Below are 26,105 nucleotides of genomic sequence, written 5' to 3' on the forward strand. Positions count from 1 at the left end.
TGTTTTTGTTGTTTTTTTTTGGGGGGGGGGTCATACCCGGCAGCGCTCAGGGGTTACTCATGGCTCTATGCTCAGAAATCGCTCCTGGCGGGGCTGGAGAGATAGCATGGAGGTAAGGCGTTTGCCTTTCATGCAAGAGGTCATCGGTTCGAATCCCAGCGTCCCATATGGTCCCCCGTGCCTGCCAGGAGCAATTTCTGAGCATGGAGCCAGGAGTAACCCCTGAGCACTGCCGGGTGTGACCCAAAAAAAACCACAAAAAAAAAAAAAAAGAAATCGCTCCTGGCAGGCTCAGGGGACCATATGAGATGCCACTGTCCTTCTGCATCTAAGGCAAATACCTTACCGCTGTGCTATCTCTTCGGCCCCCTTTTTTGGGGGGGTGGGCCACACCTGTTTTGATGCTCGGGTTACTCCTGGCTATGTGCTCAGAAGTTGCTCCTGGCTTGGGGGACCATATGGGACGCCGGGGGATCGAACCACGCTCCTTGGCTAGTGCTTGCAAGACAGACACCTTACCTTTAGTGCCACCTCACTGGCCCCAGCCCCCCCTTTTTTGTTGTTGTTTTTACGTGTTTTGTTTGGGGGTGTGGGATTGGCCCACCCCAGCAGTGCTCAAGGCTGACTGCTTCCTGGCTCTGCGCTCAGGGATCACTTCTTTGGGGATTCAGGGGGACCCCATGGGGTGCCTGGGATGGAAGTGGCTGTCAGATTGGTGCCCCATCCCTGCGTGTTCTGGGCTCCAAGTCTCCTATCTTGTCTTGTAGGTTCTGCTTCTCGGAGATGGTCCCAGTGTGTGCTGTGGTCGGCGGCATCTTGGCCCAGGAGATCGTGAAGGTATATGGTCCCTGTGGGGAACCAGGCTCTGGTGGCCCCTTTCATGGAGGCCAGAGTCTTGGGTTTGTGCCCTTAAGCTCCAGACAGCTGGGGCCTGCACGGTGGCGCTAGAGGTAAGGTATCTGCCTTGCCAGTGCTAGCCTAGGACGGACCGCGGTTCGATCTGAGCGCATAGCCAGGAGTAACCCCTGAGCGTCACTGGGTGTGGCCCAAACCCCTCCCCCCAAAAAAAAGCTCCAGACATCTGCCCCTCCTTCCCTGCCAGACCCTCATGGAGGCTCACGGGGGTCTGGGGGGGGGCACGCAGGCACTTTTCATGGTCCCACTCCCTCAGCCCCTGATGTGTCCTTCTCCCAACTGGCACTATTTTCTCTGTTGTTTCTTTCCTTTTGGTTTGGGGCCACATCCAGCAGTGTTTGATGGCTTCTCCCTACCCACTGCTGGGGGTTTGCTCCTAGTAATGCTGAGGTGAGCTTCAGGTGGTGCCAGGAATCAAATCTGAGGTGCCCTCATGCAAAGCACTCCAGCCCTGGAGCCTGTCTCAGGCCCTGAACTCAGTTTCCCTGCTAGAGCTGTTTTTTTTGCTTCTTGAAGGTTATCTGCCTCTTCAAGGTCATGCTTTTTTTTTTTTTTTTTTTTTTTTTTTGGTTTTTGGGCCATACCCGTTTGATGCTCAGGGGTTACTCCTGGCTATGTGCTCAGAAATCGCCCCTGGCTTGGGGGGACCATATGGGACGCCGGGGGATCGAACCGAGGTCCTTCCTTGGCTAGCGCTTGCAAGGCAGACACCTTACCTCCAGCGCCACCTACCCGGCCCCTCAAGGTCAAGCTTAAGCCCAGCTCTCCTTCCTTTGTCTTCCTTGATACTTGCCCAGGAGACAACTTGCTGGCTCTCACAGCTCCACCTCTGAAGGATTCTTCCAGATCCTTCTCTTTCCCAAAACCTTTTTTTGGGGTGGCATTGGCAGTGAGGTGGTCCAAGAACACACACCCTGGTACCCCAATTCCATTCTTGCACCAGCTTAGCCCAGATGGCTGGAAAATTCCCCATCCTGCGCCCCATCAGGGTGTGGCTGGGCTATAGACAGACCCATGGGGGTGGGGGACCCCTCCTTCCTGCTGGCCAAGGCCGGAAAGCCCCCGTGTGGTGGCACTATGATCTCGTTTCTCCCTACACCTGCGCCTGTGCTCTTCACGAGTTGGCCATCATGCCCTGCCGCTGCCCCGCATCCTGACACCCTGCCTGGCAGCAGCTCCCCCAACCCCTCGGCTCTTCCTGTCTTCGCCCACTGGGTGGTGTGGGCTGGAGGTGGGGGCGGCGCAGGTGGTCTTGACCCCCACCCCATGTGCACCCGCCTCGAGCGTCCCAGCGCTGACCTCGAGCGGTGCAGCCCCCCTGCCCACCCGGCCGGCCGCCCAGCTGTCGCCTCCGTTTCTGTTTATCCCAGATGGCCGCAGCGCCCGCATTCTTGGTTGCTGGGTGTGTTTGGAATCTCCTCGCAGCCCATCTTGTTTGGGAAGCACTTTACCTTTTGCCCCATACTCACCCCAGCCCTGCTGCCTCGTCCCCCCACTTGCTTGCCCTCACCCCCAGGCTGCCAGCTGCCAGCAGGGTCTCTGATGGTGAGCAGGAGAGGCAGGAGCAAGCCCAGAGTACCCCGGGAGTGGTCCACAAATTCACACCACACCCGGCTGAGCATCTTTGGGCATGACCCAGGGGACACTGAGCACCAGAGATTTTACTGCTTGGCCTGTTGGTGCAATCGCCCAACGGGGCGAGGGGCTGCTATGCTGCTGTCATTTGGGGCCTGGCTTAAGGTGTTTGACTTTTCCCCCATTTCCTCCCCAGGCTCTGTCCCAGAGGGACCCTCCTCACAACAACTTCTTCTTCTTCGACGGCATGAAGGGGAATGGGGTTGTGGAGTGCCTTGGCCCCCAGTGAACCCCAGTCCTGGCAGCCTGGAGGTGTGGTCTGTGGTGTGCCTGGTGACCCCGTTGCTTCTCCCACCCGGCCTTTCCAAGCCAGCAGACGGTTACGTCATGGCCGGCGCTTCTTCCGACGGGCTGCTTGGCACCCGCAGCAGCTGAGCGAGGCTGGATGCCCGGTGCCACACGCCTTGGCCAGCCCCAGCCTGCCCATCCTCTGCGTGCCCATCCCCCAAGCAACCCTTGACTCTCTTTCCTGTGCCCGCCCAGCATCTCCCCCTCCCCACCCGGGCCTCATTGCCACGTCCCTGCGGTGATCCCTGCTCCCCCAGCACCCCCCAGGGAGTGGGCCCTGGAAGCGTCGGTGGCCCATTGGCGAGGACGGACAGGTGCCCGCGAGAGGGAAGCCGGGGAATGCGCTTCCTCCGAGGCCCTGATTCTGCAAAACAACAGGTGGCCTCTGGCGAGCGAGCACGCTCAAGTTTAGTTTAGGATTAGCCGAGTTCCAGCCGGCCACGTCCCGGGTCCCTGTGGGCAGGCGGGCAAGATGCTGCAACTGAATCTGAGTGGGAAAGCCGGTTCCTGCTCGATCAGCCGCAGTGCCGGGGCAGGCCCCCTTTGGACGCTCCGCCGGGCTGGGGTTCGAGGAGCATTGGGGGGGGCTGGTGGGTCATCCTGTCCCCCTCCATATCACAGCTGTTCCTGTTTTCTAGTATTTCTACATTGCTTTCGTTTTTTCAAATAAAGTTTTTGTCTTCGATTTTGTTTTTCTTCCACCTTAGCAGCCTCCTCGCCCCAGAAGTGAAGGGACCAGTTGGTTGCTTTCACCACAGACGCTTGGTCACGACTTACCTTGGTCTCCTCTCGCCTCTGCCACCAGTTTCCTGAGCAAGGTAGCAGGCGGCCTGACTCCATGCTTCAGTGCTCTCGCCTGCTGAATCATTCCAGCAGTGGCTGCGGGCTGGAGAGAGGGCGCGGCTCAGCTCAGCTCAGCTCAGCAGCCTTTACACGAGGAGGCCCCTAACACCCTCTGCGCCCCCAATGCCCACCTTGAGTGACCCCTGAGCACTGCTGGGTGTTGACCCCATCCCACCCCAATCTGGTGCCTAGTGATGAGACAGTCCTGGATAAACCAGGAGGCCAGCAGCCTCATTTCCAGCTGGAAATACTCAGCAACTGCCCCCTCCCTTCCCATCCCAGGCTGATGGGGCTGGAGTGATGATGGGGGGGGGGGGTCTTTGTCAGCAGAGCACCAGATTTGGTTTGGGGCTCGGGGCTTAGGGCCACACCAGTTCAGTGTTGAGGGACCACTCCAGCAGTGCTCAAAGCTGTGCTCCTGCCCCACACTTTCCCCTGCCTGTTCCCTTTCCCCACCCCCCACTTGCATGCTCCCCTCAAGTCACTCCGGAAGAGTGTTGATCATCAATTTGATTTCAGTCCTGCCGCACCCCTAAAAGTAAGGTCTGAAGGGCTAGAAAGAGAATACAGTTGCTAGGGCACTGTCTTTGCACAAGGCCACCCAGGTTCAATCCCAGCATCCCATGGTGCCCCCTGACCAACACTGCCAGGTGTGTCCCCTTTTCCCAAAAACTTCTGGGAAGGGGGGGGGCCTCTCCAGCTTTCCCGCCCTTCCCTGCTGCTATGTGAGAGCTTGGTCACAAGGGGGCGCCGAGAACAATCCAGAACATTGTCAGCCTGCTCCAGGTTTTTCCCACTCCGTTGCACCTCCTGTGGCAAATGAGTCATGGCAGCGGAACCCTTGGGAACGGGGAAGACAGGGAGGGGCGCTGGGATCTGAAGCCCCAGGCAAGAACCATCTTATGCCCCTTCCTTCATCCCAGGCTTCTCATGCTGTGGTCATTAGCATCTAGTGACATGGACTGAACCTTCCCTGCAGGTTCCGCTCAAGTTCCATTCCTGCCAGGGGTGACCCGTGAGTATCAGCTGGTGTGACCTAGCCCCCTACGGACCCCAAAATGGCCCTTAGGCCAGAGAAGCAACTCAGCTGAGCACAGGCTTTGCTGCCAGGTTGCCCAACTTGACACCAGTCCCACGTAGGGGGTGGCCCAAAACTAGAATAAAAATGTAGCCCTCCTTACTTCTGCAGCCTGGGAAAGGGGCTGTAACCCCAGGAGATGAGGAGAGAGCTGAGCATCTGGGCTGAAAGGAAAGGACACTTTGATGGCCCTGGGAAGCCAGGCTGCCCTTCTCCAGCCCTGTACCTGCTATCTCTGGCAAGTTTGGAGCCAAACTCACCACTTATCATGTGGAGCCCCAATACCAGTGCTGTTCCTCCTAGTCCTCAACATGACACCCTGAGGATGTGTGCAGACAGCCTCACACCGTCATTTTTCAGGGGTGCATGCCACTCCTACCAGGGCCTCTGAATTGGGGATGGTGAGTGTGGGTATCTATTGAAGTAACTGCAGTGTGCGCCTTTTAAGCGGCTTTGTGTTTTAGGGTGCTTTTTTGTTTTGGAGCCGGTGATGCTCAGGGTGTCCTCCTGGCTTTATACTCAGGAATTACTGGCAGTATTCGGGAGACCCTGTGGGATGCTGCGGATTGGACCCAGGTCAACCCCATGTAAAGCAACATGAATTCTTCATTACCAGGCCTGCCCTGCCTACTCGGTGTACTTCCCATCCGTTGAACTAGAACCAGAACCCCATGCTGCACACGACAAACTGCCTCCCGAAGAAGGAAGAGGTGCAGGAAGGAGGTAGAAAGCAATGCAGGCCCTGGATGGACCCTGTTTCCCCCCTGACCCCGGAGCACAGTTTCCGGTTCACCCTGGACAACTGAAAACTCACTCCGGCGTCTTTGCTTTTTTGCAGACCCAGTGTTAGTTTTGGGGGGACCCTGCCGAGAGTGGTCTGTACACTATACCAGAAAGGCAAAGGCAGGTTTTTTTTTTGTTTGTTTTTCTGTTTGTTTGTTTTTGTTTGTTTTTGTTTTTGGGCCACACCCAGTGACGCTCAAGGGTTACTCTTGGCTATGCGCTCAGAAGTCGCTCCTGGCTTGGGGGACCATATGGGATGCCGGGGGGTCGAACTGCGGTCCGTCCTAGGCTAGCGCAGGCAAGGCAGGCACCTTACCTCTAGTGCCACCACCCGGCCCAAGGTGTTTGTTTTTTTTTTGTTTTTTTTTTGTTTTTGGTTTTCGGGCCACACCCGGCGGTGCTCAGGGCTTACTCCTGGCTGTCTGCTCAGAAATAGCTCCTGGCAGGCACGGGGGGACCATATGGGACACCAGGATTCAAACCAACCACCTTTGGTCCTGGATCGGCTGCTTGCAAGGCAAACGCCGCTGTGCTATCTCTCCAGGCCAAGGTTTATTTGTTTTTTTTCTTTTTTTTCAGCTCCCCACAAAACAGACTGTTGCTCCATCTTAGCCACTTGAAGGTTTAGTGTGAGAATCAGGGAAACCTGAGCTGGTTTGTGTATGTTAATAGTGAGATTGCCTTTCACTGCCACCTCCCCTGGTCCTGGGCAAAGGAGCAGAAATCCTGCAGATGCAGATCCTGACTTGCCCCCTTAGCTGTGTGGCCCAAACTCACCACCTAAGTCAACCCATTGGTGAAGTGGGGGTTCAGAAAATGAAGGCATTCTTTTGTTTGTTAATTTCTATGCCAGACCCTCTGGCACTCAGGAATTATTCCTGGCAGGTTTGGGGAACCGTATGAGATGCCGGGGATCGCACCCAGGTCGACTGCATGCAAGGCAAATTCCCTCCCCGCTGTGCTATCGCTCTGGCCCCAACAAAGGCATTCTTTGAATAGGATTTGATCCCAGTTCATGGTTCTATGATAGGCAACAATCAATTGTAGGGGCCAGAGAAAATAGTACAGAGGTATGGTAGCTCCCCTCATTTGATCCCAGGCACCCCACTGGTTCCTTAATTTCTGCCAGGAGTGATCCCTGAATACTACCACTGTGGTCCAACCTCTTTCCTTTTTTAATTTTATTTATTTTTCTTTTATTATATTCTTATTTATTTATTTATTTATTTCGTTGTTGGGTCACACCAAGGGTTACTCTTGGCTCTGTGCTCAGAAATCGCTCCTGGCAGGCTCGGGAGACCATATGGGATGCCAGGATTCAAACCACCATTTGTCCTGGGTTGGCTGTGTGCTAGGCAAATGCCCTACCGCTGTGCTATCTCTCTGGACTCTTCTTTTCTCTATTTTGTTTTTGTTTTTCAGGCCACACCCATTTGATGCTCAGGGGTTACTCCTGGCTAAGCGCTCAGAAATCGCCTCTGGCTTGGGGGGACCATATGGGACACCGGGGGATCGAACTGCGGTCCTTCCTTGGCTAGCACTTGCAAGGCAGACACCTTACCTCTAGCGCCACCTTGCCGCCCCCCCCCCTTTTTTTTTTTTTTATAGATGTCAGGGACTGGTTTTGTTTTGTGGCCACACCTGGTAAGGCTACTCCTGGCTCTGCACTTAGGAATGACTCCTGTCTTGCTTGGGGTGGGGGGGAACCTATGGGATGCTGAGATTGAACCTGAATCAGCCTCATGCAAAACAAAACACACTCCTCTCTCTGCTATTGCTCCGGCCCCAATAGCTGTGTTTTTGGTTTGGGGACCATACCATGGGTGCTCAGGGCTTACTCCTGGCAAGCTCAACCCAGGTCAGTCAAAGAAACATGGCAAGGGCCCGGAGAGATAGCACAGTGGTGATTGCCTTGCAAGCAGCCGATCCAGGACCTAAGGTGGCTGGTTCAAATCCCGGTGTCCCATATGGTCCCCCATGCCTGCCAGGAGCTATTTCTGAACAGACAGCCAGGAGTAACCCCTGAGCACCACCGGGTGTGGCCCAAAAAACAAAAAAAAAAAAAAAAGAAACATGGCAAACTCCTTTACTCTCGAGCTCTCCATATGGTTTTTGTTTCCTGCTCCTCTTGGAAAGCCTTATCAGACCATCCAGTGCCAATGGCTCAGATAACCCTCTGCTCTCTCCTTCCGGAATGACATTGAACTAGTTTGCTTTGGGGTCTGGGAAAGGACTGATAGCTCCAGACAGACAGCAGACTTCCCAATGTACTTGTCCTTCACCTCAGCTAGTGTGGACTCTTCCTTCAAGAGCTGGAGCTGGGAGTACTGAGAGCACTTCACTCGTTCTTTAGAGTAGATAATGCACAGGAGGTGATGCAGAATTTCAAAACTGATTAAGAGTGCACTGTTAACCAGGTGGGAGTCCAGGGTTCAATCTCCCACACCAGATGGTCCCACAACCATGGATCAAGCTGGGGAATGGTGTTCCCACCATGTGCACTGCCAGATGTGACCCCAAAAATAAAAAGGGAAAGCCTAGTTTTAGAGAGAGAATACTATCTTGCATGCAGTTGACCCCAGTCCCATCCCCTTTGCATGCAAGAAGAAATGCCAAGAAGAGTTGGGGGCCAAAGCAACAGCACAATGAGGAGGGCATTTACCTTGCACACGGCCAGCCTTAGTTCGATTCCTGGCATCCCATATGATCCCCCAAGCCTTCCAGGAGTAATTTCTGAGTTCAGAACCAGAGGGCCACAACAAAATAAAATTGGGCTAGAGACATAGTACCAGGGGTACGGTCTTGTCCTTGCACGCTGCTGATCTCAGTTCAGTATATGACACCAGATAGGTTCCCCCAACAACTGCCAAAAGTGATCCCTGAGCACAACCAGGAGAACGTCCTCAGCAGCACCTTGTATGGGAATTTCCCGAAAAATAAACTTTGGGAGGGGGTAGAAAGTAAAGCAGGTAAGGCGTTTGCCTTCTATACATCTGACCCCAAGTCAGTCTCACTACAAACGACCCCCTAAAACCCTCCAACCACAGAGCCAGGCATAAATTGAATCACCCCTTTCCTCAAAGAAAATAATAGTAACATCTGGAGAAATATAATACAGTGGGTAAGGCACTTCCATGCACACATTCAACCCAGCTTTAATTGCTGGCATCCCATAAGGTCCTTGAGCCTGCCAGGAGTAAGGCCTGAGCACTACTGGGTGTGGCCCCCAAACGAAATAATAACAATAATCTTGGTAAACTTTCGTAAAAAAAAAGAAAAAGAAAGAGAACTATTTGTTAGTCAATGCAAAAATGAAAAAGGAAGGGGGAAAAATCTTCAAAGCAGTTTGACAAAAACAAGTTACAAATGTGAACCATGATTCAGACCATCCTGGATTTCTCATCAGAAAAGGAAAAAGCATGAAACAACATCTATAAAATTCCAGGGAGGAGTTAGAGAAATAGCTCACCAGGCTGAATGCTGGCTGTGGATGGGGAATGCCCAGGAGTAATCACCAATATCACAAGCACAACACCAGGGGTAATCCCAGAGCATCACTGGTTGTGACAAAAATATAAAAAGGAAAATGCCAGAAAAAATGGGGGCAACCCTGATTTCTATTATCAGTGAGAATAGCCTCAAAGGTGTTGAAATTGATCTTTTTAGATAAAACAGAAAAAATACAGGGCTGGAGAGATAGCACAGCAGTGTTTGCCTTGCAAGCAGCCGATCCAGGACCAAAGGTGATTGGTTAGAATCCCGGTGTCCCATATGGTGCCTGCCAGGAGCTATTTCTGAGCAGACAGCCAGGAGTAACCCCTGAGCACTGCCGGGTGTGGCCCAAGAACCAAAAAAAAAAAGAAAAAATAAGGCAGCAGGTATTGCCTTGCACATGGCTGACCCAGGTACAACCCCCCTCCCCCAATATCCCATATGGTCCCTGGAGCACCTCCAGGAGTGATTCCTGAGCACAGAGACAGGAGTAAGCCCAGAGCACCATTGGATGTGCCTGTTCCCACAGGCATCTCTCCAGGGCTTGCAGAGCTGGAATCCAACCTCTGTCCCTTCTTGACACTGGTGTGGGATAGGCTGCTCGAACACATTTTCTGTCTACTTACCACCCAGCATTGAGACCATTGGGTCCATCTGACGGCCACAACCGTCCCAGAAGCCTTCTCTTTGGGGAACTGAGGGGAACTTGGACCACCACTACTAGTCTCTGGGCCTCTCCTGGTATTTTCTGGTAGACCAGGAACCAGGACCAAAACCGGGCTCCAATGAACCTACTTTTTTTTTTTTTTTTTTGGTTTTTGGGCCACACCCCGTGACGCTCAGGGGTTACTCCTGGCTATGCGCTCAGAAGTCGCTCCTGGCTTGGGGGACCATATGGGACGCCGGGGGATCGAACCGCGGTCCGTCTCCTAGGCTAGCGCAGGTAAGGCAGGCACCTTACCTCGAGCGCCACCGCCCGGCCCCATGAACCTACTTTTGGACCTCTGTTTCTTTTTTTGTTTTGTTTTTGTTTTTGGGTCACACCCGGCAGCACTCAGGGGTTACTTCTGGCTCTATGCTCAGAAATCGACCCAGCAGCCTCGGGGGACCATATGGGATGCCGGGATTCGAACCACCGTCATTCTGCATGCAAGGCAAACACCCTACCTCCATGCTATCTCTTTGGACCCTGTTTGTTTCTTGGTATATGAATCTATAACCAGACGGTACTTAGGGCTTACTCCTGCCTCAGTGCCTAGGAATCTGACCAGGGGGTCCTGTGTTGTACTTGGGGAACGAACCCAGATCAGTTGTGTGCCAGGAATTGCCCCGACTGTCGTCCTATCTGTCCTATCTCTGTAGCCGTTTTGTTTGTTTTGTTTTGGGGCCACACCAAGTAGTATTCAGGGGCTATTCCTGGCTCTGCACTCAGAAATCACTCTTTGCAGGTTCAGGGGACCCTATGGGATGCCGGGAACCAAACCTGCATGCAAGGCAAAAGCCCTCCTGGCTGTACTATTGCTCCGGCTCCCTCCAGCCCTATTTGGATGGTAGTGCCAGGGATCGAACCCGGGATAGGGTTCCTCACATAGGCAGATGATTCATCTGAATCACAGCCCCTACTAGCAAGTAGCACCCTCGCAGGGTTCCACCCTGGGGGCACAAGAGGCTGGAGCGGACCAGGCCACACAGCCCCGGGGGGAAAGAAGGCCAGAGACGAGTCACTGTTCCAATCTGATTTTATTGAAAAGGAAACATACAAAAATCATGTACAAAAAAAATTAACCAAACATGTACATAAAATCCATTCCGGTATCTACAGCAGTGCATGTACAGTATTTTACAGGCTGGGCCACCCCTTCCTCCCCCTCCCGGACCCCCTCCCGCTCTCCCTCACCTTCCTCCCCAGCGCTTGGCCTCGGGGCACTAAGGCTGGGGGGGCTCCTGCCAAAACCTCCCACCCCCCACGAATGCCGCTGGCCACGCGTGCTGCGCTCTCTCTAACCCTATGCAAAGGGGCGAAGGGGCGGGGAGGGGTGGTCGCGGACAGAGCAAGGATTCACAGTCTGGGGCTTGGCAGGCATGCCCACCACCCCTTGACCTCAGGGAAGAGGGGTGCATGGCTAGGGTGGGGCACCCCGCAGACGCACCCCGATTATTTCTGGCTCCAGGAGGCTAGTGGTCACGTTTGGCTCATTTTGTTCTTCACGGCCCCCCCATCCCCGTCCCCGCGAGGAAGGGGAAAAGGGGGGGAAGCACCAGAGGCCTGCGGCAGGCGTGCGCGGCCAGGCCCCGAAAGAAGGCGCACGGGCTGGGGGCGCCCCGCCAGGCCCCCCGCAGCTGGACCGGGCCACAGCACCAGCGTCTTCCCTGAGATGGTGGTGGGCGCCCCCAGGGCCCCCGGGAGTCCGCGTCCAGTCCAGGCCTCGTCGCTGTCCTGTCGGCCACGAGGCTGCGCCCGCCGGCCGCCCCCGGGACGGGCCAGGCCGGGCTGGGAGTCCATTCGCTCCGTGGTGCAAGGAAAAGTCTCCCCGCGCGGGCCGGGGCGTCAGGAGGTGGGAGGGTCCTGCCCCCCGAAATCCCAACGGCCGCTGGGCGGGTGCAGGCACCTAGTTGGGCTCCATCTCGGGGGCGCCGCGGCCCGTGGGCAAGGGCAGGAGTCCCATGATGAGATTGTACAGGACCCTCCAGGGCGAGGGGCGATGCCGCTGCTGCTCCTCTTGCCTCTGCGGGGAGAAGGAGGCGACAGGACTTGAGCGGTGGGCGGGGCCAAGGTGAGTTGGGGCGGGGCTATGGACTCGGAGGGGCGGGGCCAGGCGGGCAGGGGCGTGGTCAGGACGGAGAAGGGCCAGGATCAGCGCCTAGAGGTTGGTTGGGCGGAGCCAGACTTTGTGGGCGTGGTTTATGGGCGGGGCGGGGCTGTATCAAGGGTGCAACTAGACCTGAGTCTGGGCTGCATAGGGCGGGGTCAAGCCAGATCTGGGGCGGGTTATGCTAATTAGGGGCGTGGTCAGGACAGAGCGGGCCAGGATCCGTGCCTAAGAACTGGGTTGGGCGGGGCCAGACGGTGGGCGGGGTTGTGGGCGGGGCCATAGCTGTATCAGGATGCAACTAAGACTGCATAGGGTGGGGTCAGGACGGGTTGGGGCGGGGCTAGGCTGAGCGGGGCATGGTCAGGAGAGCTAGAGTGGGCCAAGATCATAGGCAGAGCCATAACCATGTGGGCGTGGTCATGGGGTCAGGCCGGAAGTGGGGCAGCTAGGCTGAGCAGGGGCGTGTTCAGAACAGAGCTAGAACAGGCCAGGATCATGGGCGGGGCTAGAGCCAAGGGGCGAGGCCGTCCGTGAGAGGGCGTGGTTATGGGCGGAGCTAGTGCCAAGTGGAGGCAGAGCTGGGCGGGGCCAGGATGGAGTTGGGCGGGGCCATGACAGTCTGGGCGGAGTTGCATCAAGGGTGCAACTCAATCCAGGGTTGAGCCAGGGCCTAGACGGGGCGGAGCCAGGGCTGCCATGCAGAATCGGGGTGGAGCCAAGACCGTGTTTGGGGCAAGGTTTGGGGTAGTGAGACCCCTCAGAGCAAGGGGGGCACTGGGTGACTCTCCAACTTGGCTCCTACTTTTGGAACCTGAGACTAGGGACATTAGGATGCAGGCAGAGCCCTCACTCTCAGAGTGTCCTGCACCCCTGAACTGGTACAGTCCCTGCCATGTTCTGTGGGGAGAGTCCTAGAAAGGCGGTGATGGGAGGGAGCCCTTGGTCTAGGTTATTCCCAGCACCCTAAGCACTGCAGGGAGTGATCCCTTAGCAGAGCCTGGAGTAAGCCCTGAGCACTGATGGGTGGGGGTCAAACTCCTCACACACAAAAAAAGACAATATAGGAAGATGTAGTATGATGTAGTATGCTTCTCAGTAAGTACTAAGTGGGAGGCGTGTGCCTAGGCCAGGGCCATAGTACAGTGGGTGGGAGCTTGCCTTGCACATGGTCGACCCGGTTTTGATCCCTGGCATCCCATATGATTCCCCAAGTACCGCAGAGTGCAGAGCCTGGAGTAATCTCTGAGCATCACCAAGTGTGGCCAAAAGAAAAAGGGGACAGAGCTAGCCTTTCCATTCAGCCCTTGTACCATGTATGGGCGGGCCCCCACCAGCACTGCCAGGGGGTAACCTTAAGCACAGAGCCAAGAACAGCCCCTGATACCATCAGGTGGCCTAAAATACAAACATTAAAAAAAAAAAAAAAAGATGAGAACAGGAAGGCTGGATAAGGTGAAGTCGGGGATAAAGTTTCACACATAGGAGGCCTGGATTTTTTAATTTTTTAATTTTTTATTTTATTTTTTTGGTTTTTGGGCCATACCTGGCGGTGCTCAGGGGCTACTCCTGGCTGTCTGCTCAGAAATAGCTCCTGGCAGGCACGGGGGACCACATGGGACACCGGGATTCGAACCAACCACCTTTGGTCCTGGATCAGCTGCTTGCAAGGCAAACGCCGCTGTGCTATCTCTCCGGGCCCAGGAGGCCTGGATTTTATCCTCAGCACCATATGGTCCCCTGAACACCAACCAACTGGGTATGATCGCTGACCACTGGGCTAGATCACCTTCACTGAAAGGTGTACTCCCACAATCAAAAACGCAATATCTTTCTTCGTTTTTGTGCCACAATCTGTATTACTCAGAGCTTACTCCTATCTCTAGTGATTCAGAAATCACTCCTGGGGTTGCTCAGGGGACCCTATGGGATGCTGGGGATTGAACTCCGGTTCACCATGTGCAAGGCAAACACCTGTACTATCGCTCAGGCTCCAAAAAAAACAACAAAAAAACACCCATACAATTTAAAAACACGAATAAAAAAAACAAAACTCAAGTCCCATGCAGGACAAAAGACACAGAATTCTGAAAAAGGCAAGATTAGGTGCTTTTGCCCATATTGGGGCACAGCAAGCACAAAAGGGGGGGTGGAGGGGGCGTCTGAAAGGAACACACACTGCCAGGTGCGCACAAACCCCTGAACGCAGGCGCCCCGCACCCCGTTAAGTATTGTTCGTGGCCTGTGATTGTGCAAGAAAAAGGCTCAGCACCTGCTGAGGATGGGCTCACTGCGATTTCCTTTGCAAGAGCGGGGAAGGGAGGGGAATCAGGAGGGGGGGAAACAAGGGGTTTGACAACTTCCGGTTTTTGTTTTTTCCTTTTCTCAGAGGCCAACAATGCGGGTGGAATGTGTGCATTGGGCAGAGCGAGCTAGCTGAGCACTGGGCACCGGGGATTATTTATTCCCTATTTATTCTTCTATAGGCACCGGGCAGGGCGGGGTGGGGTGAGTGAGTGAGTGTCTCGCTGAAGTCGGGTTTTCCCAGGAGGGGGCGTGGCCTCAGTGTTAGTAGGCGTGGCCTCGCGGGTGGCGCGTGGAGGGTGGGTGGGGTTTAGGTGCTAGCTCCGCCCTCGGGCGACGCCGGGAGCCTGTGGCGCGCAGCGCAGTAGACGGGGCTTTAGAGCTGGCTCCGCCCAGGGCCCGCCTGCAGAGCCGGTGGCGCGCGGCGGGTGGGAGGGGTTCGGGCGCTGGCTCCGCCCCCGGGTAACTGGGGAGCTAATGGCGCGCCGAGAGGGCGGGATTTGGTGTTGGCTCCGCCCCTTGTGGGCGGGGCGGGCGCTGCTGACTCACCGGCTATAAATAGCCCGGGATATATGAGCCGCTGCGCCCAGCGCCTCCCTCAGTCCCCGCGGTCGCGGGCCCGGGCGCGATGGGGCTCGCTACCGCCGCTCAGCGCCCGGTGCAACCCACCTCCTCGGCCTCGCCCTCGCCCCGGCCGTGCCAGCCATGCTGCGCCCGCTCCCCCCCACACCTGCCTGTCCCCAGCACGACCCCGCAGCGCCGGGCAGCAGCAGCAGCAACAGCAGCTGCCGCACATCTGGCGGGGCGGCTCGCCCCCACTCCCCTCCCCGGCGGCCAGTCCCACCTGCCGCCGCCGCCGCCGCCCCCAAACTCACCCGCCACTCGTACAGCGCGTTGAGGTCGTCCGCCATCCTCCGCAGCTGGGCCCCGATCTCGCGCGCCCACTGCTCCTCCTCCCCGCGGACTCCGGGGGCCGCCTGGGTGGGGCCGCCCGCCAGGGGACCCGGGGCGCTGGGCACGGGCGACTCCAGCGGCTGCTCCGCGGGCGACGGTGAAGGCTGAGGACCTGGAGGAGCCGAGCCGAGGGGTGCCACCGGTCAGCGAGCCCAGCCCGGGCTCGCGATGTCCCCCCGACACCCCACCGTCCCAGCCCCAGCAGCCCAGGGACCCTCCCGGGCCTGTGTCTCTCTCCCTGTCGCTCCTCCCTCCCTCCCCGCCTCTTGGACTTTCGGGGCGCTGCAGGTCCCCGAGAGGTCTCTCTGGAAGGGGGGACCTCTACAAGGCCAGCTGGCCTCCCTGAACCCCTACTCCACTCCACCCCACTCTCACTTCCACTTCTCCCTGGATCCCTCAAGGGGACCCACTTTCTTGGGGAAACTGAGGCCTCCCGCTTGCGAGCGGCAAAGGTCACCTCGGGACAAGGTGCTGGGAGGGGGGCAGGCCGCACCCGCAGTCGGTCCGCGGCTCTGGGCGTCCACCCGGGACGAGGCCACGCCCCCGGATGTGGCAGTGCCCGGCCTGGGACAGCCCTGGGTCAGCCCCATCTCTGCCCAACTCTCCCAGTGGCTTCCCCCACACCCCAGGCCTCAAACTCCTCTGGACACCTAGGCGTGGGGAACCCTGAAAAGTTTCCTTGCCCGATCTTGGGGGTGAAGGGGGGGGACAGGCCAGTGGAAGAGGGGGAGACCAGCCACCCAGCAGGGAAGCCTCCCGGGCCGCACAGGGTTAACAGCCCATCAGGCAGGGGACCTTTAACCCTTCCCTCCCCGGGATCGCCCCATTCCCAGGACAATGGCCCATCCCCCTCCTCCTTTCCTTTCCTTTCCGCCCTCCAGGCCTTGCAGAGGCAGATAATGGCAAAGGCCACCCCAAAGTCCCCAAAGTCTCGAGGTCACGGCCTGTCCCCCTCTCTCCAGGGCAGGGGAGGGCGCTGGCTGGCTGGTGGGGTGGCGTGCAAGGAGGGGGGCCTGGCCCAAGCCTGGTGAGACTGTTGGGGACCAGTAGTAAGATCCCAGAAGGGACTTCCCAGGCCCCCCCCCCCAGGCCTCCTTCCTGCTTCTAGCGACACAAAGACCTCACTGGCCACACCCTCCCGGGCCCAGGCCGGACGGTCACCTCCCCCCGCTGGTCTCCCCCATCCTGGGCTTGGGGGTGTGTGCCCGGGGTTTCCCCTTCCTTCCCGGCCCGCAGAGGTGGGGCGAGGCGGGCGGGCACTCACCGTCGGGGCGCGGGCCTCGGGGCCGGCTGCGGGGACCCCCAGACCAGCGGAGGCCCCCCAGGGCGGCGGTGACGGCGGGCGGGGCGCTGGGGGTGCAGAGGTAGGCGGCGGGCAGCAGCCCCGGGGCGGCGGGGGCGGCGGGCAGGCCGGGCTGGCACAGGCCGCAGGTCACGGCCGAGGGCACCATGCGGCGGAGCGGGAAGGGGCGCGGGCAGTCGCGGGCCAGGCCCTCTACGGGCTCAGGGGAGCTGCCCTCCTGGCGTGCTCGGGCCATGGTGCTCCCGGAGGCCTGCGGGACAGACAGGGGACAGACAGGACAGTGGTCAGGCGCCGTCTGCAAGGTGGGGGTCACCAGAGGGGGCTGCAGGCCCTTCCCCCACGCCTGCAATGTAGGATGGTGAAGATACACACCCCACCCCCCCACAAACACACAGAGGATCGAGCTGCGAGGGGACAGTGTGAAGGGCCCACAGGCCACGCAGCTAGGGGTTGGCGTGTCTCTTGTGCACATGGTGAGGGAGGAAGGAGCCCCCCAAGAAAGTACTGAACTAAGGAAATTCTACCTACCCACCCACCTTCTGCACCCAGGACCCCTCCTTGGATCTTGGGCTGCAGGGCCAAACTTCAGGAATCAGGAGTAGGCGCCTGATATGAGGGACAGCTCCCAGACTCACGCAGAACCCCCCTGGGGGAAAGACTTGGGGTGTGCATGAAAGGGGGTATACAGAACTCGCACGAGGTGACCTGCCAGTCAGGACACAGCAGGCACAAGCGCTCTCTCTCTCTCTCTCTTCCCCCAAATCTTGAGTTATCCACAGTGCCTTCGCGCACAATGCCTGCCTGTGGCCCGCAGGGTCCCCCGTGGCCGCGCACACATGTGCAAACAAACCCCACTCGCTGTCACCCCATGGTCGCGCGCGCACACAGCTCAGCCAGCCGCGCAGGCACGGAGCCACCTCGGCCACACTTGAGCACACGCGCCGCTAGCTCCTTCCTTCCCTCCCACACGCCCCCAGGACCCCTGGCAAGCCCCCCAACACTTCCCTGGTGCATGGACACGCGGTGCCCATGCACCTCGCCACCACCCCGCCCAACGCTGGTTCCCCCCAACTCTCAGACCCGAGCACGCAGGCCGAGGGGGCACTTGTCATCCAACCCGAAGCAGCTCCACCTCCGGAGCCCCAATCGCTGAGCCGCAGCCACGACCCTCCCCGGCCTCCCGATGGCGAGCGCCAAGTGCCAACCCCATCGCGTGAGCGTGCTCGCGCGCACTCGCGCGCGCACACACACACACGCGCGCGCGCGCGCACCCCTCCGCTAACTCTCACCCCCCGCACCCCAGCGCCCCCCTGGCTGCTCTCACCCCACAGAAAGCCTGGGTCTCACGTGACCGACATAAACAGTACACACAGACTGCCCACATGACAGGCATGAGCCAGCGACAGACGAGCCCCTCTCGGTCCCGATTCACACACACACACACACACACACACGGACACGCGGACACGCGGGGCGTCTCAGCTCCGGCTCCGTCTCCGGGGCGCAGAGCAGACAGAACCCCAGACGCAGATGCCAGATCCACACACGGCAGGCAGACACGGGTTCGAGAGACAAGCCCCTCACACACACACACACACACACACACACACACACACACACACACACACGCATACACGCATACAGACACACCTGGACCAAGTGCAGCCAGAAACACATCGGTCCGGGCAGAACCACGCAGAAGCAAAAGCGACAGTTGACAGCCAAGCTGGGAGGGGAGAAGGGAAGGGCTAAGGCGCACCCACATAAACACAGCACCCCGGGGCCAAGACACAGACCCCCCTGGAAGCTCAGGCAAGCAGACAACGTGGTCCCAGCGAGCACCCTCCAAGGAGCCCACGCTGACAACTCTCCCCGGAGCTCGCTCTCGCACAGATACACACACACACAAACACATGCAAACACACACACGCGGGTTCCCTTCCAGCGTGCACACGGCTTCCCACCCACCCACTGTGGACACTCCCCTGGCCCGACTTGACAACCGCACCCCAAAGCCCCCCCGCACGCTGTACTCACGCAAAGCCCCGGGAGCTGTGCCTTCTCCCACGGCCCCCCGAAACTCGCTCCACGCCACGCGTGGCACACGGCGCAGAGCGAGCCACGGCCCCGCACGCGCGCGCTCCTTCCCTCGCCACCTCGCCACGGCGGGCCCCGACGCCCCGAAAAGCTGTCACGGCCCCCCCGAACCCCCACGCCGCCACGTGCGCCCGCCCCGCCCGCCCAGCCCTGCGCGGGCCAATAACGGGCTGTTGCTGGGGGCGCCCCGAGAGCCGCCCCCCGTCGCCGCCTCCCCCCACCGCGGGGACGCGCGCACGCGTGGGTGTGGCCGCCCCTCCGGGCCGCCCCCTTCCCACCCCAGCTCCGCCCGGGGCAGCCCGGGTCGCCCTCTTTCCCGGGGCCCGCGCCGGGCCGCCGCCAGTGGGCGCTGCCGAGCCCCGCGCCCCATTGTTTGTAAACAAACCCGCCGGAGCGCTCCCGCACCTGTGCTCCGGGACGCACCGAGGCGCGCGCCCCTCTTCCCCCGGACTCCCCACCCGGACGCCCCGAGAGCCGAGAACCCCCGGGATCGGGGTGCAGGGGGAGGGAGCGGAGGGACGAGCGCGCAAAAATAAAAATAAAAATAAAAATCAAGGCAGCGCGCTTTCGCCTTCGCCTTTGGCGCCAAGGTGCGCCCTCCGAGTGCTCCGGTCACCTCCTCCTGGACGCCCACCCACCCAGCCTGGCGCCTCGTCGCCGCCGGCTCGGAAAGGTGAGGTTGGGAAGGGGCTTTCCGCCCACCCGCACTCACCCCGGGGGCATGAACACGCCGGAGGGGTTGGCGATGGGGCGCGCGCGTTGGGCTTCCTTGCTGGGGTGCGGCGGCGGCGGCGGCTGCGGCGGAGGATCGAAGCCCGGGGGCGGCTCAGGATCAGGATCAGGCTTCGGTGTAGGGTTAGGGCGCTGCTGCTCCAGCCGATCGGGCCGTGGCGGCTGCTTCTGCGTGCTCGCCTGGGTCGGTCTGGATCACTGCCGCGCCGCCGCTGCCCGCTGGCATGTGGCTCGAACCAGCGCGTCTCCCCCGCTGCCCGGCGGCGCTCCCGGGCCAGCTCGGTGGCCGCCCCGCCCCGCCCCGCCCCGCGTGACGACGACGCCCCGCCTCCCGCGGGCGAGTCCGGACTTGCCAGCGCGCCGCACCCCCAAAGCCACCTTCGGCGCGGGGGGTTCCCCCTGCAGCGCCCCAGCGCCCCCCGGGCACCCACGATCGCACCGGACACCCCTTGGCACACGCCCTGTTGGACACCCCTCTCCGGCCAACAGGGGATTTACGCGCAGGGGGTACCCTGCCCCCCCAAAAAAACACACGGGGACGCACCCCTCACATACCGATGCGCACCCCGCCGAGCTCACAACAGGCGCTGCTGCGCAGTTCCCGGGTGGAAGGCACCGAAGCTACTCGCTCCCCAAACTCGCGCTTCCAGCCCAAGCCTGGTCCGCCAGCACGGTCCCACGGACTTGGACAAACACGCAACTCGCGCGCGAGGCGCACACACGGCCCGCCCTCCCTCCCTCCGCGGAGCGCGCGCGCACGCGCCAGGCACCCCGCGCACCCCGCTCCCGGGCCAGCTGTTGACGCGCGCTCCTCGGCCACGCAGCACCCAATCCATACCCAAGTCAGGGCCCCTCGAGGTCACCAGGGAAAGTCTCCCGGCCTCGCCTCGCCTCGCCGTGCACCAGCTCCACGCACCCCACCCGGGCTGTCCACACTCCCACGAGCCACACCACCGCCAAGGGCGGCTGGATGGAGCCCCGGGCACACTGGCACAGACATGCCCGGGCAGACCCTGCCCCTGTGCGCCCCACTCCAGGCTTTCTTTCGCTTTCCCTTCCCTTTTCAGTTTCCTTGGCTGGCTCCCTCACCCCTGTCTAGGTACCTCCTCCTAGCCTCCCCTCTTAAGAGGGCTTTGGGGGACCTCCCCAGCATCTTCCCTTTCACTTTGGCACACCCCAAAACAAACTTTCACTCCCCGAGTGCCCAGCGTGTAGAACAAGGTACAGGCAGGTGCCAGGGAAGGGGAACTGGTAGTCAGGGTTATGGTGGCAGCTAGGGCTATGTCCTTCTAGGCTCCCACTTCTTGGCTTCCCATGAACTGTCTCTGCCCAGGGAACAAGGTGGCACCAGGGACTGAGAGGTTGATTGCTTGCAGACAGGGGGCCTGGCTTTGATCCCTGGCACCACTGGGTTCCTCCAAGAACCACCAAGGATCCATCTATCTACTCATCCACTGAGTAGCTCCCTCCTGAGCGCAGCCAAGTGTGACCCCTAAATTAAATATACATCTCCCTCTTGAAAACGATGCATGAAGTCAGCCTCCTCGCATCCTTCATTGATTTCTTCCCATATTTATCCACTGAACACCCCTTCTTCTACCCATCCATCCATTCTCCTAACCATCCATCCATCTATCCACCAATTCATCCACCCTTCTATCCATCCACCCTCATTGATCCATCCATCCATCCATCCATCCATCCATCCATCCATCCATCCATCAACCCACCCACCCATCCATCCCTCCATCCATTCATCTGCTCACCCATCCATCCACCCAACCACCCATTCATCCATCCATCCTCTCACCCATGCATCCCTCCATTTCTGCTTCCTCTTAATTTGAGTCACAAACAAACAACAGATTCTGAAACATAATTCATGGCTCTTGTTTTTTATACAAAAATTTTTAAGATACATTTATGCATAATTTGGGGCCTAAGCGGACGGACAGCCAGGAGTGTCTGCCATTTACATATCTGACATGGGTTTGATCCCTGACATCCCATCTGGTTCGGATATACCACCAGGAGTTATTCTGAGTGCAGAGTAACCCAGGAGCACTGCCAAGTATGGCCCAAAAAACAAAAACATGATCAAAACAAACAAAGATACATCTATATGCAATTAGATCAAGTCCTTCAAGAGTGATAGCACAGCAGTTAGGGCATTTGTGTGGTACGCAGACAACCCGGGATGGGCCCAGATTCAATTCTTGGCATCCCATATGGTCCCTCAAGACTACCAGGATCGATTTCTTAGTGCAGAGCCAGGAGTAACCTTTGAAGACTACTGGATGTGGCCCCCAAACCAAAAATAAACAAATAAAAAAATCATCAAAATTAAAAAAAAGATGTATGGTTTGGAGTATTGTGACGAATGTACACAATTGACCACCACCACTATCAAGAGTTGGGACCTTTATCACCCCCAAATGTCTCCCTTGGGCCCCATAATAGTCCATTGCTTCTACCTGCAATTTAGCAGCTCTTGACCAGAATTTAAAATAGAAATAAAAGGGACCAAAGTGACAGTACTGTGGGTAGAACGTTTGCTTTGAACGAGGCCAGTCCAGGATCGATCCCTGGCATCCTCTATGGTTCCTCCAAATATCGCCAGGCAGGATTCCTGAACTCAGAGACTGGCGTAATCCCTGATGATGGCCAGGTGTAGGCCCCCAAAAATGGAGTAACCCCTGATGATGGCCAGGTGTAGGCCCCCAAAAATGCCCAAATAAAACGAGGAGCTGGAGCAATTTGCCTTACTCATGGCCATTCCAGGTTCAATGACAGCATCCCATATGCCCACCCCTCCACTTAGCATCACTAGGAGAAATTACTGAGTGCAGAGCCACAAGTCACTTCTGAGCAGCATCATGCAAGGCCCAAAAACAAAAAAGAAAGAAACAGGAAACAGACCGGAGTTATAGTCTGGTGGGGTTGGGCTCTTGTTTTGCATGTGGCTTACCCAGATTCAATCCCTAGCACCTCATATGGGGCCCTCCAAACCTACCAGAAGTGATTCCTGAGTAGATAGCCAGGAATAAACTTTGAGCACTGCAGCGTGTGGCCCCCTAACAAAACAAAAAGTGTGCTTGTCTGGCTCGAGAATGACTCTGCTTCAGTCCCCTGCAGCCGAGCCCCAGAGAAATTGATCCCTGAGCACAGAGCCAGGAGTAAGCCCTGAGCACCAATGCAGGAGCCATGGGAAGTCCCCAAAATAAATAAAATGAAATAAGATCATGATGTTCAAAGGAGGTATTTCGATGACATTATTGTTTATAGTGAGTCAATAATGGTCACAAGAATGTGTCCCCCCTATTTTTTTTATTTATTTATTTTTTTGTTTTGTTTTGTTTTGGGACCATACCAAACAGTACTCAGAACTTACTCCTTGCTCTGCACTTAGGGATCGCTCCGCTCCTGGCTGTACTCAGGGCATTATATGAGATGCTGGGGATCGAACCTGGGTTGACTGCAGCATGCAAGGCCAGCATCCTGGAGGTCCCCGGTTCCATCCCTGGTACCTTTCTGGTACTGGAGCACAGTGTGAAGAAATCTCCAAGCACAGGAAGTAGCTCTGAAGAGTCAGGAAATAACTCCCCAAAAGTGGTTGGACCAAGAAAACCGGCCTGGGGCCGGGTAGGTGGCGCTGGAGGTAAGGTGCCTGCCTTGCAAGCGCTAGCCAAGGAAGGACCGCGGTTCGATCCCCCGGCGTCCCATATGGTCCCCCCAAGCCAGGGGCGATTTCTGAGCACATAGCCAGGAGTAACCCCTGAGCGTCAAACGGGTGTGGCCCAAAAACCAAAAAAAAAAAAAAAAAAAAAAAAAAAAAAAAAAAAAAAAAGAAAACCGGCCTATGGCCTGGGCTGGAGAGACAGTTCAGGGGTCAAGGTGATGGCCTTGCCTTACATGCAGCTGACCTGGGCTTGAATCCTGGTACAAGGTATGAGCTCTTGAAGGCCACCAGGGGTTGCTCAGACAGAGGCAGGACCAAACCCTGAGCATCACCAGGTTTGGTTCCCCCCCCCCCCACACACACACACATAACAGTCTGTGGGTGGTTCTGAGCTCAGAAATCACTCCTAGGGCTGGAGTGATTATCAACACTTTGTAGGACAGGGCATTTGCCTTGCATGTGGCTGATCCGGGATGGACCCAGGTTCGATCCCCAGCATTCTATATGGTCCCCTGAGCCTGCCAGGAGCGATTTCTTAGTGCAGAGGACAGGAGTAACCCCTGAGCTTCACCGGGTGTGACCCCAAAACAAATAAACAAAAAAAAACCAAAACAAATAACAAACAATAAAACAGAAATCACTCCTGGCAAGCTCGAGGGACCATATGGAATGCTGGGAATCGAACCCGGGTCAGTCACATGCAAGGCGCTTAAGCATCCTCCTTGCTGTGCTATGGCTAGGCCTCCATTTCTTTTTTTTTTTTTTTTTTTTTTTTTTTGGTTTTTGGGCCACACCCGGTAACGCTCAGGGGTTACTCCTGGCTATGCGCTCAGAAGTCGCTCCTGGCTTGGGGGACCATATGGGACGCCGGGGGATCGAACCGCGGTCCGTCTCCTAGGCTAGCGCAGGTAAGGCAGGCACCTTACCTCCAGCGCCACCGCCCGGCCCCCGTAGGCCTCCATTTCATGATTTCTGATTCTTGTACTTGAAACAATATTTATTCTTGTTTATTGATTTGTTAGAATTTTTTTTCAGTCACACCCAGCTATGCTCAGAGGCTATTTTTCCTGGCTCTATGTTCAGGAGTGATCCAGGGTGGTGTTCATGGGGATTTTATGCAGTGCTGGAGGTCGAACCCGGGTTAGCTAGCTGCATGCAAAGCCAGCATTTTACCTGTGGTGCTATCTCCCAGGGCCTGATTAGAAGGACATTTACTGGGGGCCGGAGAGATAGCATGGAGGTAAGGCGTTTGCCTTTCATGCAGGAGGTCATTGGTTTGAATCCCGGCGCCCCATATGGTCCCCCGTGCCTGCCAGGAGCAATTTCTGAGCCTGGAGCCAGGAATAACCCCTGAGCACTGCCGGGTGTGACCCAAAAACCAAAAAAAAAAGAAGGACATTTACTTATTTACTTTGTTTTGGGGGACCATATTTGGTGGTGCTCAGGGCTTGCTCCCTGGCTGTGCACTCAGGCATCACTCCCGGAGGGCTCAGGGGACCCTCTAGGGTGCCAGAGGTCAAAAGCAGGCCAACCCCATGCAAGGCAATCGCTCTCCCCTCTGTGCTATCTCCCAGGTAGGCTGGGTCCCTTTGGAAAGATGTGGGGAGTATTTCTGATCACATATCTCCCTTGTACATGGGAGGCCCCAAGTTTGATCCCCAGCCTCCCAGCGTCGTGTCCAATATGGCCTTATTAAGGTTTGACACTGGGAGGGGGTTCGAACCAAACTTAGGGGCCCTGGGGGGGGGCAGGCAGAGTTGGGGGGAGGGCTCCTAACTTTGCAGCCTGCATCCCTCGCTCTCCAAGCTCCCTCCTCTGTGCCTCAGTTTCCCCTTCTAGCATAGCATCACCCCTCCCTCCCCAGCACCCCCACATCTTGGTAAGAGAAAGTGAGCTGAGCTGTCTTGGACATACATGGGGACTCAGGGGGGGCGTGGAAGGGAGAAAGGGAAGATCCTGGACCCCCCAAAAAACCCATTCTCCGGTCTTCCCCATATATTTTTTGGGGAGCAACTCTCAGCGCCCCGCACGTGGAAGCCATGCACGGGGATTCGGGAGGAGCGTGGAAGGGAGAAGGGGAAGATTCCGGGTCCCCCCCCCCAAAAAACCTTTCCTTCCATCTCCCCCATATTTGGGGGGCCCAGCTCTCTCAGCACCGCAGGATGGGGAGAAGTGGGAGTTGGCAAACTGGAGTTAACTTTTCTTTGCTCGGCAGGCAGGACCCGCCGGGAGGGGAGATGGAGATGGGGAGCCCCCACCCCGGGAGAGGACGCGCGTGGGGTGCGGGCGGGCGCGGCGGGCGCGGGTCCGAGCGGCCGGCGGCGGGCGCGGGCGAAGGTTGCGGCTCCCTCCCGGCGCGCGGGGAGCGGCGGGGGCGCGGCGCTGTTGCTGGGGTCCGCCGGCCCTGCCTGCGCGCGCCCCGCATCCTCCGCGGCCAGCCAGTGAGCGGTACCCGCCGCCGTTGCCAGGGGAAACTCGCCGCCCCGTTACCCGGCAACAGGCCGGGCCCAACCAGGCGCCAGTTCGGGGCCCGGCCCCGCCTGCCGCTGCCCGCCGCGCGCCCAATGGCAGGCGGGCAGAGCCGGCCCGGCGCCCGGAGACGGCGCGCGCGCTCATTGGCCCGCCCGGATCTGGGGGAGCCCTCGGCGAGGGGGCGGGGAGCGAGCGGGCCCCGGGGAGCTGCTAGAGAGCCAGCGAGCGACGAGAGAGCCAGCGAGCGAGCGGCGGATCGGGCCTGCTGCGGGCCCGGGGCCGGGCGGTGGCACCCCGGCCCACCCACCTCCAGGGCACCCCAATCTCGAAGCCCCAGTCGGCCCCGGAACGCTTGATCCCCTATGCGCCCCGCAAAAGCGCACGCCCTGGACAAGGGCAGGAACTAAGGGGGGGTCCTGTCAGGACACCCCAAGATAACTAGGGCCGGCTGGACCCCCCCCCTAAAGTCCTACCAGGCGCATCTCAAGCAAAGGTGGACGGTTCCCTCCACTCAGGAAAGGACCCACGTGTGTCCTGAAGCTGTAAAACAGGGGTGTGCGTGTCCCCCCTTTTCACCCTGGCATGTCCTGCTCCCTGGCTTGGAGCACTTTATTCACTTTCCTGGCACCAGAAAAAAAGGGGGTGTTGGTGTTTCCAGATCCTGGGAAAGTTTGCACTGAGTCTCCCACTCTAGTGGGAAACTGGGGGAGCAGTTCTTCG

The 26,105-nt window shown here is 58.2% G+C and overlaps 3 protein-coding genes across 3 annotated transcripts in view; 2 read left to right on the top strand and 1 right to left on the bottom strand.

Moving 5' to 3' along the window:
* The window catches only part of SAE1 (SUMO1 activating enzyme subunit 1), a 61,564-nt gene extending 58,522 nt beyond the window's left edge, over positions 1-3,042 (top strand). The window contains exons 8-9 of the mRNA XM_049787296.1: positions 768-837; positions 2,687-3,042. Coding sequence (XP_049643253.1) covers positions 768-837; positions 2,687-2,779 — 163 coding nt within the window. The 3' untranslated portion in view covers positions 2,780-3,042. The remainder of the gene's footprint in view (positions 1-767; positions 838-2,686) is intronic.
* Positions 3,043-11,472: 8,430 nt separating this feature from the next.
* BBC3 (BCL2 binding component 3) lies at positions 11,473-19,339 on the bottom strand. Its single transcript, XM_049787308.1, has 4 exons — positions 19,215-19,339; positions 16,367-16,655; positions 15,024-15,214; positions 11,473-11,760 (listed from the first exon to the last, which is right to left on the bottom strand). Exons 2-4 carry the CDS (start codon positions 16,638-16,640, stop codon positions 11,644-11,646), a joined length of 582 nt encoding a protein of 193 aa, XP_049643265.1. The 5' UTR covers positions 16,641-16,655; positions 19,215-19,339; the 3' UTR covers positions 11,473-11,643.
* Positions 17,435-25,741, top strand: LOC126028582 (collagen alpha-1(I) chain-like). Its single transcript, XM_049787533.1, has 5 exons — positions 17,435-17,618; positions 18,179-18,742; positions 18,786-19,741; positions 19,819-20,255; positions 25,129-25,741. Exons 1-5 carry the CDS (start codon positions 17,435-17,437, stop codon positions 25,739-25,741), a joined length of 2,754 nt encoding a protein of 917 aa, XP_049643490.1.
* Positions 25,742-26,105: the final 364 nt, after the last annotated feature.

Source organism: Suncus etruscus, chromosome 14 (genome assembly GCF_024139225.1).
Source record: "Suncus etruscus isolate mSunEtr1 chromosome 14, mSunEtr1.pri.cur, whole genome shotgun sequence".
In the NCBI taxonomy this organism is placed as follows: domain Eukaryota; kingdom Metazoa; phylum Chordata; class Mammalia; order Eulipotyphla; family Soricidae; genus Suncus; species Suncus etruscus.